This window comes from Camellia sinensis, chromosome 1 (assembly GCF_055761805.1).
Source record: "Camellia sinensis isolate YWXY chromosome 1, ASM5576180v1, whole genome shotgun sequence".
Lineage (NCBI taxonomy): Eukaryota > Viridiplantae > Streptophyta > Magnoliopsida > Ericales > Theaceae > Camellia > Camellia sinensis.
Window position 1 is genome coordinate 158,659,750 of NC_138961.1, and position 17,138 is coordinate 158,676,887.

General features: G+C 39.8%; 1 protein-coding gene across 1 annotated transcript; it reads right to left on the reverse strand.

Annotated features, from left to right (window-relative positions):
* Window positions 1-5,400: 5,400 nt before the first annotated feature.
* On the reverse strand, window positions 5,401-5,841 carry LOC145820482 (uncharacterized). Its single transcript, XM_082916319.1, has one exon. It carries the CDS (start codon window positions 5,839-5,841, stop codon window positions 5,401-5,403), a length of 441 nt encoding a protein of 146 aa, XP_082772445.1.
* Window positions 5,842-17,138: the final 11,297 nt, after the last annotated feature.

Below are 17,138 nucleotides of genomic sequence, written 5' to 3' on the forward strand. Positions count from 1 at the left end.
TTGGACTAAACCCCAATCAATATTACATCATCCAAATCCTAGAGGTGAAACAAAATCTAAATGTTCTCATCTCTATAAGATTTAAGTAAATATCTATGTTCAAAAAAAAAAAAGAAAAAAAGAAAAACAAGGGATAAAAAAATTAATAAACACTAACCAAACTATCCAATACCTCCAATATTAAAGTAGCAACAACTAGTCAAAACAACTTAAGTAATGTAAAGTTTAAAAATAACCTACAACGCCAAATGGCCAAAATACTAAGGTAAAAAAAAAAAAAAAAAAAAACTAATATCAATCCTAAACTCTAGAAAACAAAAGAAGTCCGAAACACATGTCTGACAATCGTAGTTATTTCTCATCACCATCGTAGTCCCAACTAATCTTGCAAAAGAAGCTCGGCTACGCTCAAACAGAATGCACCTGAGATGCCAAGGGACAAAACGAGTTAATAAACAAGTATATTGGTATGAGTACAAAATTTGACACCCACGTGTCCACCAGACACAAACAAAAGTACATTTAATTCTTATTACGAGACAAGACAAGTAGTTCCACCCGCACCAAGACGAAGAGGTAATTTCTCGAGATACGATGGCATTTAGTTTCTTACTCGTACAAAACTAAATATAAATTGAGTATAAAATAAACAAAATAAAAATAAGAAAATATGATGGGTTAGCCTTGCATAAAAAGTTAATAAGACCCACCATTCTACAAAAAGTAAAGTTAGTATACTTTAATCATAAGTAAATTGCTGAAGAAATATAAAAACTTACCGTTTCATGCTTAAGTCATTTGAATTGACCAAAACTCAAAGAACAAAAGTTGTACAGAATCAAATTTTCTAAAAGATATAGTGAAAGGATTTAGTAGAAATTGAATAGGTTGAGAGAACAACGTGATCAAAGAACCTAGAGTGAATCCGACCAAAAAATCTGAATATGAAAACGAAAAGAAATTGCTTTAAGATGATTTTTTTTTGAAAAAGTTCAAAATACAAAAAGTGTCAAGAATAATGTTTTACTTTATTTTTTCGAGAAATCAATAAAAATGAGCTCGTTTCATGGGTTAAAACAGCATCTAAAATTTGCATTGCTAAAATGAATAAAAATTATTGTAACCAAGATCATTTGTTACAAGTTCTAATCGATCTTTTTAGTACAAAGTTAAAATATAAAAGTTGTCTAGAATTACGTATACATACCTCTGCCCAAATTTCGTAATTTATCAAGGTCGTTTACTATTTTTCAAGATGTACAAATCAATACAATTTACACTATACAAATAAACTCATATTTAATTCTTTGTACCTTAACTCCACCACTTCGACCCTTCGCTTTCGGCCTACACATATATCCCATGTGCCTCACGTATACCTAACACCGCTCTGAAGCCAAACTTGCACAGGGATATCGTCTCAAGTTTGACCCACACTCCCCGGATGGTTAGCATATATGTACGCGCTTAAATCAATGCACTCGTCTACTCTTGAGAACGAGGCAACAATATATATATATATATATACACAATCCCTTATCTACTTATGAAAACAAACATAACAATGCCAAGCCTAAGGCATTCAAATGAATCTCATAACCCTCACCTTTTTTTGTGTACACTCTTTCTCACCAACACTCATACAAAATAACAATTCATGCAGTCATGGTGGAGTATAAGGAATTTATCTATGTGTTTCCAATTTATTTTAATTTCATGTATCGATGAGTGCGATTATAACCATAAAATAAATACATATAAAAACACTAAATCTTGCGTACACAACTAACTAAAATAATTGAAATCAATCCATCAACTTTATGCCAATACAATATTAAACCAACATCAAATAAATATAAATAAATAAATAATAACAATAAAATAAACATAAATCAAGGAAAGTGGGTTTTGCACTCACAATTATTTTTCAAACATCAAAGAATACTTAGAGAATTAATAAAGCCACCAAAATAAAACTCTAACCCTTTCTTTCTCCCCTCTCCTCTCTCTCTCGCCGTCTATCTGTCTTGGCTTTCTCTCTGGTTTTGATTAATCTCTCTCTCTCTCTCTCTCTCTCTCTCTCTCTCTCTCTCTCTCTCTCTCTCTCTCTCTCTCTCTCTCGGCTTTCTTTTCCTTTTTTTCCCTCTCTCTTTTCTTTGCCTCATATGTTGATAACCTAATAACATTATATTATATTTTATTATATAAATACAACATATAGAAATATGCTATATAAGATCAATATATATATAACACCTTTCAAAAATGTAAAAAAAAATAAAAATATATATAAATATTCAGATTAATTATATATAATTAAATATCACATTAAATTAATTAAATACCACATTAAATTCTCATGTATCTATACAATTAATAAAGCCAAAAATAAAATAAAGTAATAATAATAAATAATGACTTATGAAAAATTATGGTCGCCACAATATACACACTTCGAAAGAATCTCATCCTAAGATTCGATAGGAGAGAGTACTAAACAAAAAGTTCCAGGTGCATACACCGAACTTTCTCTTTTAATTCCCAAGTGATCATTTTCATCTTCGCTCCATTGCACTTTCACCAAGCTCACTTTCTTGCGCCACAACTGCTTAATATCTTGTTCTAGAATAGTAATCGGTCGCACCACATACATTAGATCGTCACTAATCTGCAACACCTCTAGTGATACTACTTGGAAAGGGTCTCGCACACACTTCCGCAATAAAGATACATGGAACACGTTGTGAATCATAGCTAAAGCAGGTGGTAGGGATAATTTGTAAGCCATATTACCAATGTTCTCAATGATATCATATGGTCCCACAAATCTAGGTACCACCTTTCCCTTCTTTCCGAACCGCATGATACCCTTCATCAGCGAAACCTTCAAAAACACAAAATCTCCAACATTTAACTCAACCCTTTTACGTTTTCTATCAATGTAACCCTTTTGACGACTTTGTGTAGTCTTAATACGTTCCCAAATAATGTTCACATTCTCTGTGGTCTCTCTCACTAACTCTGGCCCTAACAACGGTGCATCTCCTACCTCCATCCAATAAGTAGGTGATCGACATGGCCTCCCATACAAAGCCTTAAAAGGTGCCATCTCAATACTTGAGTAATAACTATTACTATAAGCAAACTCTACCAATGGCAAGTGTTTTTCCCAACTACCACCAAGATCAAGGACACAAGCTCTCAACATATCCGCCAAGATCTGATTTACTGGCCTAATTTGCTCATCCGTCTGAGGATGATAAGCTATGCTCAGGTCTAACCTAGCACCCAAAGCATGCTGAAAACTCTTCCAAAACTCTACTACAAACAACGAATCACCATCCAAAACTATAAAAACTGATGCGCCATAAAGTTGTACCACCTCCCGAATATACAACCTAGCTAGTTTATTTGTAGTTCGGTGAACACTAATAGGAATAAAATGAGTAGACTTAGTGAGTCGATCCACTATTACCCAAATAGATTCATTGCCTCGCTTAGACCGCGGCAATCCATCCACGAAGTCAATAAAGATGTACTCCCATTTCCAAGTAGGGATCTCGAGAGGCTGCAAAAGTCCAAATGGCCGTTGGTGTTCCACCTTAACCTGTTGACACACATGACATCAAGAAACATACTCTCTTACGTCCTTCTTCATACCTTCTCACCAAAACGTCCTCTTTAGGTCATGATACATCTTAGTCCCACCAGAGTGAATGGTATATCGGCACCTATGGGCATTATCTATAATCTCTTTCCTCAATTCAACAATGTTAGGTACACACAACCTGCCCTTGAATCGCGATCCCCCATTGGAGTCCATAGACCAATCAGTAGGACAATCATCAATCAAATCCACTACAAGGTCATCGAGCTTGATGACGAGGAACCCATCTAAATACTACATCTGATGAACTTTACCCAGTAATGTCGGTTGCATGGTTAAACTACCAATGTATGCCCTCTCCACATTCTCTATTGGTTGAACATCATGCATCAAAACAAATTCCAAGGACTTCCATTCCTGAATCATCAAAGAAGTTATAATCCCATGCTGTCGACTAAGTGCATCTGCGACCACATTTCCTTTTCCCGAGTGGTAAAGGATCTTGAAATTATAACTGATGATAAATTCAACCCACCTCTGTTGCCTTATGTTTAACTCTTTTTGAGAAAAAAAGATATTTGTGGCTCTTGTAATCTCTGTATAACTCGAAGCGTTCCCCAAACAAGTAGTGTCGCCACACTTTTAACGCAAAAACAATTACTGCCAACTCTAAGTCATGAGTAGGGTATCGTCTCTCATGAGGTTTTAGCTGTTGTGAGGCATAAGATACAACCTTTTGATGTTTCATCAACACACATCCCAAACCAGTTCCACTCGTATCAATAAACACTACTAATTTTTCCCCTTGTACTGGTATAGTTAACACTGGAGCTGTAGTCAAATGCTGCTTTAACTCCTGGACAGCTCTCTCACAATCATCTGACCATAAGAACTTCACATTATTGTGGGTCAACTTGGTCATGGGTATTGCAATAGTGGAAAACTTCTCTATAAATCTCCTGTGATAACCGGTTAGTCCTAAAAACTCCTCACCTCTAAAGGATTTGTAGGTTGCTTCCATTCTTTGACCACAACAACTTTCTCAGGATCTACCGCTATCCCTTGATTGGACACAACTTGTCCTAAAAACTAAACTTTTTTCTCCCAAAAGTGACACTGAACTTATCGTATAATTGTTGCTCCCTTAAAGTCTGCAACACGACTTTCAAGTGTTCTTTGTGCTCTTCCGCATTCTTAGAATACACTAGGATATCATTTATGAAGATAATCACAAACTTATCTAGATACGGTTGAAAAATTCTGTTCATCAAGTCCATGAAATAGGCAGGAGCATTTGTCAAACCAAAAGGCATTACAAGAAATTCGTATAACCTATACTGAGTCTGAAAAGCAGTAAGCAGTATACTTTCCTCAGACACACCTATCTGATGGTAACCTGTTCTGAGATCAAACTGAGAGAAAACGGCTGCCCCCTTCAATTGATCAAACAAGTCATCAATTTTAGGTAGCGGATACTTGTTCTTGATAGTCAACTTATTTAGCTCTCTGTAATCTATGCACATATGGAGAGTGCCATTTTTCTTGGAGACAAAGATCACGGGTGCTCCCCACGAAAGGTTACTTGAACATATGAACCCTTTTTGAAGCATCTCTTCCAGCTGCTTCTTTATCTTCACAAGATCTTTAGGCGTTATTTTATATGCCACCTTAGAAATCGATGCAGTTCCCAGCACTAGGTCAATGTGAAATTCTACTACGCGTCGAGGTGGAAGTCCAGGTATCTCCTGGAATATATCCTCAAACACACATACCACATCTACCTCACTAATATCCTACTTAGGGATTTCTACTGAGCACAAAAAACTCGTCATCACCGACTCTCTTCCATCGCTATAAGTGTGGGTAAGCCGTGGCATACCGGGAATATCTATATTTATAGTCCTTCCAGCACAATTTAGAGTTGCAAAACGTTTTCGCAGCCAATCCATACCTAAAATAATTACAAACCCCTCAAACCTTAACACAATTAGGTCCACATACAAGACTCTACCCGCAAAGTCAATCTCAAAATCTTTACACACCTCATGAAGAGTAGCTGCTCCTCCTAAAGGGGTCTCAACATGAATAGGTTTAGACAATGAGGTAGTTATAAGATGTTCTCTTTCTACAAACTGTCTAGATATGAAAGAATGAGAGGCACCAGTATAGAAAAGTACTCTAATGGGTTCTTGAAAAAGATTAAAGGTACCTTGCACTTTGTCATTTCCTAGCATCACTGCAAATTCCCTGGCTGGAGCTGCCTGACTCTGTCATGCTTACTATTTCTGAGGGCAATTCTTGACTACATCTCCCAACTGCTAACACCCAAAACACTTCCTATTGATTGGTTGAGGTGCAATTGCTCTGATAGGTGGGGGTCCCTCCAACTGAGGTATGAGAGGACAATAACCCATCTGTGGCACCTGCTACCGCTATCCTTGATAACCCTGTAGGCGTAGACCACCCTGTCTTTGATAATAGTGTTCCTGGGGCTGGAAATAGCCCTAAGGCCTGAAATTACCCTGAGGTCTGAAATTTCCCTGACTACCCTGTTACTATGGCCTCTGAAACTGTTGACCCCTATGCCTTTGATTGTAGGGTCGGTATCTGTTCCCATCATACTGCTAAAAGTGACTCCTTCTAGAAGTCTCCCCGACCCTGTCCTTCCTTTCCTTAAACTGTTTCTCTTTTTCCTCATACTTCAGTGCCAAGTCAAGAACTTTGTCAAATGGTTCAGCATTAAAAGGAATAAGAGACTTAGACAGGCAATGATTTAATCCCTTAATACACTTCTCATTCTTATTTTCCTACATATTAACCAAGTAAGGGGCATAATGAGACAACTCATTAAACTTGGTGATATACACGATCACTGTTCTATCCTCTTGAGTCAACTTCAAAAATTCATCACTCAACTGAGACCGAATAATAGCAGGAACAAACTTTCGGTCAAAATGGGTCTTGAAATCTGCCCATGTCAAAGTCGTCAAATCTAGACCCTCCTTCCATGAGTTCCACCAAAATAGGGCAGCTCCCTCAAACTGATGTATAGCCAACTCCTGTTTTTGGACCTCGGTGAGCTGCATACGACCAAACACCATCTCATATTTTTGGACCTAGGCGTCAGCTGTAGTGGGTCCTCTATCTCTAGAGAATTTTTGACCTCCTAAACAACCAAAGTCTTTGTTTCTCTTCGCAAAGGGATCTCCCCGCTAGCCTTGATTATTGTTCTGCACAACCTGAAGTAACTGAGCCACCATCTCCCCCACATTAACCTGCACAGTATTGGTTACCCCGGTAGCAACTGCTGCCTCCGTTGCCGCTGCTACTGCCGCCGCTATGTTAGCAGTTGTTTCTTCCCTTGTGCCACTGTTCAAATTATGCATTCCAGCCGTTACCTTTAAGTTAAACACACAAAAAGAATTCATTCAATCATGCTTAGAATAAATTCAACCACCAAACTAAACCAGCTAACCCATGTTTCCACAATCCGAGGATCACCTAAACTCTCACAAGTCTAGGGTAACCTAGGGCTCTAATGCCAAACTGTCATGCCCCAAAATTTGGATAATTAAATATTAAATTAGGACTAAACCCCAATCAATATTCCATCATCCAAATCCTAGGGGTGAAATAAAATATAAATGTTCTCGTCTCCATAAGGTTTAAGTAAATAACAATACTAAAAAAAAAAAGAGGACAAAAAAAATTAATAAACTCCAACCAAACTATCTAATACCTCGGAGGGGTTTAGTCTCCTTGGATATGATAGTGTAGCTCAACTTTTTCGCGCCCCTTTTAGAAGTCGAAATAAGCCCTACAGTATCGGACTCCCGCGGTTCTGAATTTGATTCCACAAGTGCAATGTGAAATAGATAAACACCAAAGAGTCCAAATTCGGTGAATCTTTTGAAAATTTGATTTTGAATCAAATTGCCAAAAATGGATTGCTTTGCCAGATACAGAGTCGCCACCTAAATGTTTTATTTTGGAAAAATTTAGAAAACCCATGACTCGTGCCGAAGGCCACGTGTTTATCATCACCAAGGTTGTCTCGGCTCGGGAACTTAGGTACAAGAGGGGAAGGTCATGAATTGAGCACCCCCGCTCGCCTGATCAAAGATCGGCCTCTACTAATCATGATATGAATCTTACTTTGCATTATATGTTCTTGTTCCGGTTATTAATCTAGCATTACTATGTGATGCGCACATACAAGTATAGACTAACTTGCAAAAATTGGAACACTTGAGTCATGTTTGTTTTCTGAGAAGAGTTTGAATTTGCCACTTGAAAAGTGGGCTTAAATGTGCATGGCTCAAATTATTCCAATTCAAGCAATTAGCCTTTATCCACAGGCATACGAGCAGGTATATCAATTAAGCACTTAGCCTCGTGGTAAGCATGCTAGACATGGAAACCATCGCACTCATGTAATATGCTAAAGCAAGTAAAGGCTCACCTCGTACTCCAAGCCAAAAAGACATAAGAGAGGTAGAAAAAAATACATGATTCCTAACTATGCAACATGACTAATACAACACATGTGATATGCAATTTAAAATAGGCTCGGCTACTTAACATGGCATATGAATTAATTGATAGCGCGTGGTTTAAGCACGTATTCAAATACGTATTAGACTAACAATGCAGTTGGAATAATGAACCGAGCCTCGGTGTATGCAATACAAGTGGATGCAAACATGAAGAATGCTAATTTAAATGTGATATTCCCATACTAACCATCATAAGTAGTTAAATAAAAGAGAGAAAGACGTGGGGTTGGAAGACATACACATTATTACAACATTGTGCTCTCATGAAGGAGAGTCCAAATGAATAAACTAACTAGCTAACTATTTAAGCTAAGTTAATTAATTAACTATTACAAACCAAATGAAATAAACTAACTCCCAACCTATTACAAACCAAATGAAATAAACTAACTCCCAACTAATTAACTACTTTAGCTAATTAAATAATTACAACACAAGTATAATTAAAAGAAGTTAGTAAGCTAAACAACTAATTACTCTGCCTTGGGAAGTGAGGAATGTTCATGCGTATGCTCAATTTCCACCCGAAAAGCCACTGTTTTGCTTTTAGAGAGCTTCTGTTGCACAATAGAACACATACACTGTTGCCCACTTCCAGAATGGCTCTACTCCACCAAAGGAACACACTACTGAATTTTGCATCAGTGGCCGACCGGCCACTGGTGAGGGATGCCGGCCATCAAAGGTGGTCTACCGGCTACTGTTGGCCATGGAAAGTGGTTTGCTGGCCACTGCTGCCTAGTTCACCTTGTTGCAACAGAGGACAAATAGAGCATGCACAGGGTATTCTCTAGGGTTGTCTGCACAACTCATCCCTCATTTTCATGAACGAATCAAAGGAGAAGTAAACTTAAGCCACAAACCACTAACTCAAGCAATTTCATTGCATGATGGCTTGTGAATCAAAGTGTGCAAGTTCAATAAATGCAACAAAATATGACTCTAACCTCTGCCCTTTCATGAATTGATTAAAGGATGTGGTGACCTTGGAAACTTGAATCATTTCATCACTAATGAGTATAAACTGCCTCAAGTTTCCATGTGTTCAATTAACGTCTGATTGAACACAACCAAATTATTATCTTGCACCATTTTAGCCTCAATTTTAGTTACTTAATTTTAAATTACCACCCGTTCTTTAATTCATTAAGTCCAATGGTGAGTTTAAGTCATCTAAATGGAAAGAAGCGTCAAACAAGGAGTTGTTCTTAGCATGAGAGAGATGCAATGCCCTGATAATGAACCTCTGAAGAGATTAAACCATTTAGCATGAAAGGTCTTTTTCTCATGCTAAAAACAACATATATGGGACATCAATTCACCACTTTCAATTAGATTACAACAATATACAATATAACAATAAATCAAAGCAAAAGAGAAAAATAAGTAAGAAATACAAGAAAATGAAAGGTTTGTGAAATTCACCTTCCAAGGAAAAGATGAACTCCTTAGTTCACAAACTCCCTCTTGATCACCCTCAAGTGTAGGAAGTGTATTCTCAAATCCTCAATTCGAAATTATGGAGTTTATGGAGTTTGGAAAGTGGCTAACTCTCTAGTTTCTCTCACTTTCAATCACTAAACACTCTTCCTTATGATCAAGGCAATTGATCTTTGGCTATATCAGAATTTTTGGAGTGTTTTTAGTGTATGGAAATGAGGAATTTTAGTAGCTATGGAAGCTTGGAAGCGTTGGCTCAAAATTGAAAATGTAGACAATCTTTTACTCTCTTTTCTCTCTAACTCTCTTGAAGCATTCTTCTGTTCTTCATTTTTTGCTCCCCTAAGCCTCTCCCTCTTTGGCTTTATATAGGCAACAAAGTATAATATAATAATATAAGTATAATAATATAAAAAGCTATAGGCATATATGTAGACACTCCATTTTTGACCATCCTCAAGACTTGGACGTCATCGTTTGAACACTCGATGATCATCCATGCTCGTGTTCGTTTTGAGTTCCCGAAGGTCTCGGCTGCGCGCCTTGCCTTAGGATCTCTCAACTTGTCTGTTTTGTGCTTAGTTGTGGACCAAGGACTTGTGGTTTTTGCTTCTGAGGGAAGAGGGTGGCTTGTCGGCCATCCCTGCAATCCATCGGCCAAGCCTTGTGCTTATCGGCCTTGTTTCCTTGCCATTGGCCATAAGTGTTGGTCGATCGGCACTCTTTTTGGTTGATCGTCCATATTTCTTGGCCGAGACCTTTCCACCTGCTTTTGCAGATATTTTTGTGCCAGCTGTGACAGCTGGTGGGCACAATTCTCATCCTCCATACACGTGTATGGAGGGATTGAATCAAGACTCAAGCTTGTTCAACAAGCTTGAGAATTGAAATTCTATAAGAAGGGAGGCTCGTCTCCCTTTCTAGAGGTTCTGAAAATCTGAGATAGAAGTTCTATATCTCTCTCTCTCTACATATTTTACCTCTCTCTCTTCATTTACCCTTGTTTGTGCTCAAAAGTGTAAAATTTTCATACTATTGCACACAAACACCTACTAGAACACCATCCTTTTGTTGCTGAGGTACTGAGGAGTTGGTTTTAGTGTTTTTGGGTTGGTTTAAACTCAAAAAGCTACTGGAGTTGTGTTCTTGAAGGTGTTCTTCGAGGGTGAGAAACTAACCTTTTAATCCCTTGTTTTGGCATAAGCTTTTAGACCTATTTTCATGCTGATTTAAGCTTAACTTTCTACTGTAAAAAGTTCTATTTTTTCATGCTTGTGATGTTTGTTTAAGGTCACTTTTGTGTTGGGGGTTGTCTACCCCCTCTTAGGCCTTGTTTGGTCTTATTTTGTGCCTTCTTTTTAAGCTTTTGGAACCACCTTGTTTTGACCTTCTCACCACTGAAATCCAGAGGATTTTCAGTGGTGGAAAGGTTTGGAGTCTTAAATAGGAGAGGGACACCCCCCTCTCCTTGTGTCTTGTATGCTAGTATAAATGGCTCATAATGGTAGCATGTTTGCTTAGCATGTTTTGGTTCCATTTCAACTTTTTGGACACCCCCCTCCCCTGATTTGTGTTGTCTTGGTCATGCATACCATGCTTTGTATAGCCATAGTGCATTCTAGCTTGTTAGCTTTGTGTATCAAATCCACTAGCATGCATTGCTTAGACTATTCTCATGATTTGGCATCATTTGAAATGATATTTCAGTGCATGTTTCATGGTCATACACTTGCCTTTGTCATTCTTTCAATGCATTGAAGAGTTGGTGTTTTATGCCTTAAGAGTGGGTCATTTTGCATGTCTTATTGCTTAAGCTTTTGGGATGCCATCTCAGTGGGTTTTTGAGCTTATTTTGACATGCCATAACTCTGATTTTTATTGGTTAAGTCATTCCATGTTTGGTTTTAATAGGTGTAGTGTAATACCCCTTTGTAGCCTTGCATGCTTCATGCTTTTGGTACTTTATTCTAGCTTGTGTTGGCTAGGTTCAAGCATATTTTTGGTCCTATCTTGACCTGCCTTGGGACTGTTTTGGTTGTCCTTGGCCCTTTGGGGTTTGCTTTGCATGGCCATGGTGTAAGTTCCTTGGCTAGCCTTAGGCTTTGAGCTTTCTTACATGCCATACTTGCATTGTTTGGTTGATTTAGCATCATTCCATGCATGATTTCAGAGCATGCAGTATTTTCACACTTGCATGCTTTTCACTCTTTAAGTGTTCTTGAGAGTTGTTCTCTTTATGCCTTAATTCTTGGGCCAATTGGCATGCATGCTTGTCTTGCATTTCATGTCATCAATTCATCATTTCGGCCACTATTTTTGGCATGGCTGAGGTCTGTCCATCTTCGGTTTAAGCCCATTGTGTATGTGTTTTGCATGTTGTTGCATGCTTGTCGCATTTGCATGTTGTTGCATGCTTGTTAGATTGCATGTTGTTGCATGCTTGTTCCATTCTATTGTTGTTGCATGCTTGTCGTATGCTTGTCGCATTGCATGATTCTTGCATGTTGTTTACATGTTTAGGTTGCATTACATGGTGCTTGCATGCTCATGTTGCATTACATTGTTTGCATGTCATTAGCTTGGTTAAGTTGTGCATACATTGCATTGTGTTTGGTTTGGGTGTTAAGCCAAACACGAGGAACGAGGGTGTAGACACCCCATTTTTGACCGTCCTCAAGACTTGGACGTCACCATTGGAACACTTGGTGATTACCTTTGTTTGTGTTCGTTTGGAGTTCCCGGAGGTCTCGGCTCACGCGTCTTGCCTCAGGATCTCCGAACTCGACTGTTTAGTGTCTGGTTTTGCACCAAACACTTGTGTTTTGCCTTGGAGGGGTAGGGAATGCCTTGTGAGGCATCCCCACACACCACCGGCCATGGCCAGAGGCCACCGGCTGGTTTTTGTTTCCATCGGCAATCTATTTTGCCTGTCGGCACCTTTTTTTGCCTGTCGGCACCTTTTTTTGCCGGTCGGCACTCCTTTTTGCCAAAATAGCATCTTTGACCGGCCGACTACTGTGCATCTACTTTTGCAGATATTTTATCACAGCTGTCTTGCATTTGGCTCCCCTCCATACACGTGTATGGAGGGATCTCTCTCTTTAGAAGCTTGTCTTGTAAGCTTTACAAGACAAAAGGCTCTATAAGAGAGAGTCTTCTCTCTTGGCCTTAAGGGTTAGATACTTTAGACATTTTAGAGAGTTTAGACAGCCATTTTTAGGGTTTGAGTTCTAGGGTTAGAATCCATACACATTCTATCTCTATATCTCCCTCTTGTGTGTGTTCTAGGTGTTTTAGTCCATACTATTGCACACAAACACCTAGTGCTTCACCTTCCTTTGGCTACTGAGGTTCTAAGGGGTTGGTTTTGGTGTTTTGGAGCTGGATTCAAGCCAAGGAGGGCTGTTGGAGCATCATTTGTGAAGTTGGTCTACAAGGGTGAGAAACTTCCCTTTTATTCCCCATTTTTGCATTGCTTTTCTACCTATCTTAGAGCTGTTTTTGTGCTTAGTGTATAACATAAAAAAGTTCTGTTTTTAGGCCCTCTTGATTGTTTATTAAGAGTATTTTGTGGTTTGGGTTTGTTTGACCCCTCCTAAGCCTTGTAAGGCTCCTTTTTGTGCTATTTTGTGCAAGTTTCGAGACTTTGGTGTTTGGGCCTCTTCACCACTAAAATCTTGAGGGATTTCAGTGGCGGAGATGTTGCCTTGAAGTCTCCAAAAGGGGAGGGCCACCCCCTCTCCTTGTTGTCCTTGAAAGGGACCCTTTTTGGCCTCTTGAGGGAGCATCATGTTAGAGTATGTATTGATCATGTCTTGGCTGTTTTCCATATTTATTATGCCATGATATAACCTTGTTGTGTGTTGGTTTTGGTACACCATGCATGCTTAGCATATTTACCTTGTAATGCCATGTTTAGGCCTTAACATGCCTTAGGTTGTAAACCGTTGTTCGAGCATGTTTTAGGCTTAGCTTTGTGAAGCTTTTGTGCATATTTTGCCATGTTTAAGGTCTGTCCTAGGTTGTTTGGGTCAGATTTGGCATGCTTAGTATAGCCCCTTTGCATTCCGGCTTGTTGGCTTTAAGTGTACGAATGTATAGCATGACATTCTTGCATTGATTTAGTGGTTTGGAACTATCCACCATGTCATTTTAGTCCCCTTTGCATGCCTATATGTTTCCCTTGGATGTCTCCTTGATGCCTCATGAGCTTGTGTTATATGCTCCATGTTTTGGCCATTGTACATGCCTTTGAAATTTGAGTCACTTAGATGCCATCTAAGAGTCCCCTTTGCATGGTCTAGGTCTGTCTTGAACCTATTTTAAGTCCTCTTAGCCTTGTGAGGCTTGGTTGACTTAGTCATGGTTCAAGTCCCTTTGACTTGCTTCAAGTACTTGGACCATTTATGGCATGCTTAGTCTATTTTGTTTGTTTGGTTTGGTACCATCCTTACATGATTTTCAATGCTTACCTTGCATGCCATATGTCCATGATTGCCTTCTTTCAAGTGTGCTTGAGAGTTGCCTTTTATGCTTAAGTGTTGGTCCTTGTGTGCATGCATGTTCGCATGTAATTTAGCCCTCATTTTATAGTACTTTGGCCACTGTTTTAGGCCTATTTAGAGTTGCCTAAATCATGTATAAGTCCACCTTTTCATCGGTTTGCATTGCCTCATGTTTGCTTGTATGCTTGTATAAGTGTCTTGCCATGCCATGTTGCATCCTTAGCTTGCATGCCTAGGTTGCATGGCATCTTGCATGCATGCCTTATTCCTTGACTTGGTGATAGGAATTGGGCCTTGGTTTGTTTGTTTGGTTTGCATTTCATTTGACATGAAAGTTGCACACTTGATTCTTTAGGCCGTCATGCATGGAAATGCGTGATTGGCGGTCCGAGAATCGAGACACATGCCCTTTTGAGTCACAAACATGATAGGGGACATGATTGGTGCATACATTGCTTGAATTGTATTGCCATGCAAGTTCTGTCCTCTGCTGCTATGAGTTGCAGGTTCTGCAGGCATTATTTGCCGACCGGCAGTATACATTGCCGACCGGCAGTAAATCACCAGCCGATGGATTCATTTTGTGCCGGTGACCACAATTCACTGCCGGTGGTAATTCTACTCAGCCGGTGGTGATTCCCAATATCCAGAGAGGCATCTTTGAGACTTTGGCAGTCTTCAGAGAGGCAGAGCAGGGAAAACAGAGGCAGACTATGCATGGCCATGCACTTCTGAGAAGAACCCGAGCATGCGCTGCATCTGGCTCTCCTCTCGAGGCGGTTTACTGCTTTTCCTAGTTTAGTTAGTTTGCTAACTAATTAGGCAATTTGTAATATTTAATTAGCTTGCGTAGTTAATTAATTTGTATTATTTATTTGGTCCCTCCGGGCGAGGGCAAATCTGTAATAAGCGTGTGTGGGTGGTGTGTATGTCTTCCAATCCCCACTTCTTTCTTCCTTTTTATTTACCTGCTTATGATGGTAGACTAGGGCATATTTAAAATTAGCATACCTTATGCTATGCATGCGTACATTCATGCATTTGTATTGCATGTACCAGGGCTCGGTACATCATGCTAACTGCATTTGTACTTCAATTCCAAATTGAATACGTGCATCAATTGACTGCATTTCACATGCCATGTTTAGGTTAGCCGAGCCTCTCTAATTGCATCTTGTATGCGATGCATTAGGCACTTAACATGGACTTGGATCATGCATTGATTGCTAACATGTTCCTGTTTTTAGCACGGAGTATGATGTAAGTATTTATGCTTTAGCATATCGCATGCGTGTGAATGTTAACATGATAGCATGCTTACCATGTGGCTAGATGCTTATGTGATAAACTGTTTAAATGCCTGTGGGTGAAGGTTGGGTTGCTTGAGTTGGAATAGCTCGTTGAAATCCGTATTTTAGCCTACTTGCGAGTAGCAAATTCCAAAGTCTTTTTTAAGACAAACGGATATGCAATGCTTATTTCCAAATTAGGCAGTCTAGTCTATACTTGTTTGCTGTGCGCATAACATAGTAATTCTAGGCTAATAAATGGTTCAAGAACACATAACGTTTTCAAAAACGGATATCACGGTTAGTAGAGGCCGATCTTTGGATCGGGCGAGAGGGGGTGCTCATAGCTGACCTTCCCCAATCGTACCCTAGCTCCCGAGCCGAGACAACTCCAGTGATGACGGACATGTGGCCTTCGGCACTGAGTCAGGGTTTCCTAAATTTCCCCATAAAAAATATTTAGGTGGCGACTCTGTATCTGGCAAAGCAGTCCATGTTTGGCACTTCTTTTCAAAAATCTGTTTCTCAAAACGATTTGCCAGATTTGGACTCATTGGTTCAAGATTAAGAACCGTGACAATTTAAGAGTCCGAGCTGTAGTGACCCCAAAATGAACAGAACGGGAGCTCACCCTCCCGGGGCGTTCGGAGACGTCTACAATTTCTGGCGACTTGCTGGGGATTTAGAGAGCTTGACTCGAACTCGTGATATCCTATTTTGATTTCACTTATGTGTTTCTTTGCATTGCATGTGCATTGGTGCGCCTAGGACACCGTGTTTGCCATCTGCCATTCCTGAACGGTTTGCCGGAGGCTTGTCTTGTCAAGGCATGACCATAAGGCTGACCGGTTATGGGCTCTGACAGTATGGGAACACAAACCACGGTTTTACCGGGGCACCCTTTTTGACCATTCGACCTAGTGCATATTCGGAATCCATAGTGACCATTCCAAACTAGGACAGGTTGCTTACCCAATGCTAAGTTGTTTGAAACCGCTGCGTGCGTAGTGAAACCATAGCTCCTAACAAAATAAGACAGGGAAACCCTACCCCAACATAGGGGTGTTTTGGCTCTCTCTTACTTGCTATGTGCTTTTAGAGTGTATCTCTACAGGGACGCATATACCAGTTTGCAAGTCTGGGCATCAGGCCTGTGGGCATCAACATCAGTATTTGGGGAATCAGTTTTACTCGAGGGTGTCAGTTTACAGGCAGATATTTGGGAAACAGTGATCAGTATTGAGTACAGTCATCCTAGTATGCTCAAATCCGTTCTAGTGAAATTATGCTGAGATGCTGTCTGTTTTCTCTTTTGCTAGGTAGTCCTGGAACTATAGCTTCAGAAGGCTCTGATATCCCCGGGGTACATTGGACTAGTGTTGATAGACTTTGTTAGGTCAGAAATTCAATTCAAGGGCAACCAGTGTTCTTTCACTGAGGCAAGGCAAAGAAAGGCCAGTCAGGGCTCATCGGTCCATCTGATCCGTCAGTCGCCAGTCACATCACCTTTGTTCAGACTCAGCAGACCGTGATGGCACAGGGTTCGGAAGAATTTGTGGCCGTGGTAGCAGCATTAAATCAGGGAACTACCATGCAGGCTGAGACTGGTATTGAAATGCAGCATCCATCTGGGGCATCTGCCTCACATCCAGCTTTGGGACCCCAGCCAAACTTTGACCCACTTCCGCCAGTTGAAGATTTGCAGTGTCCGAATCCTCGAGAAAGGTTGACTCAAGCTCAA

Excerpts from the sequence above, each read along its gene's own strand:
- LOC145820482 (XM_082916319.1), bottom strand. The coding sequence starts at position 5,841 with ATGCTAGGAAATGACAAAGTGCAAGGTACCTTTAATCTTTTTCAAGAA.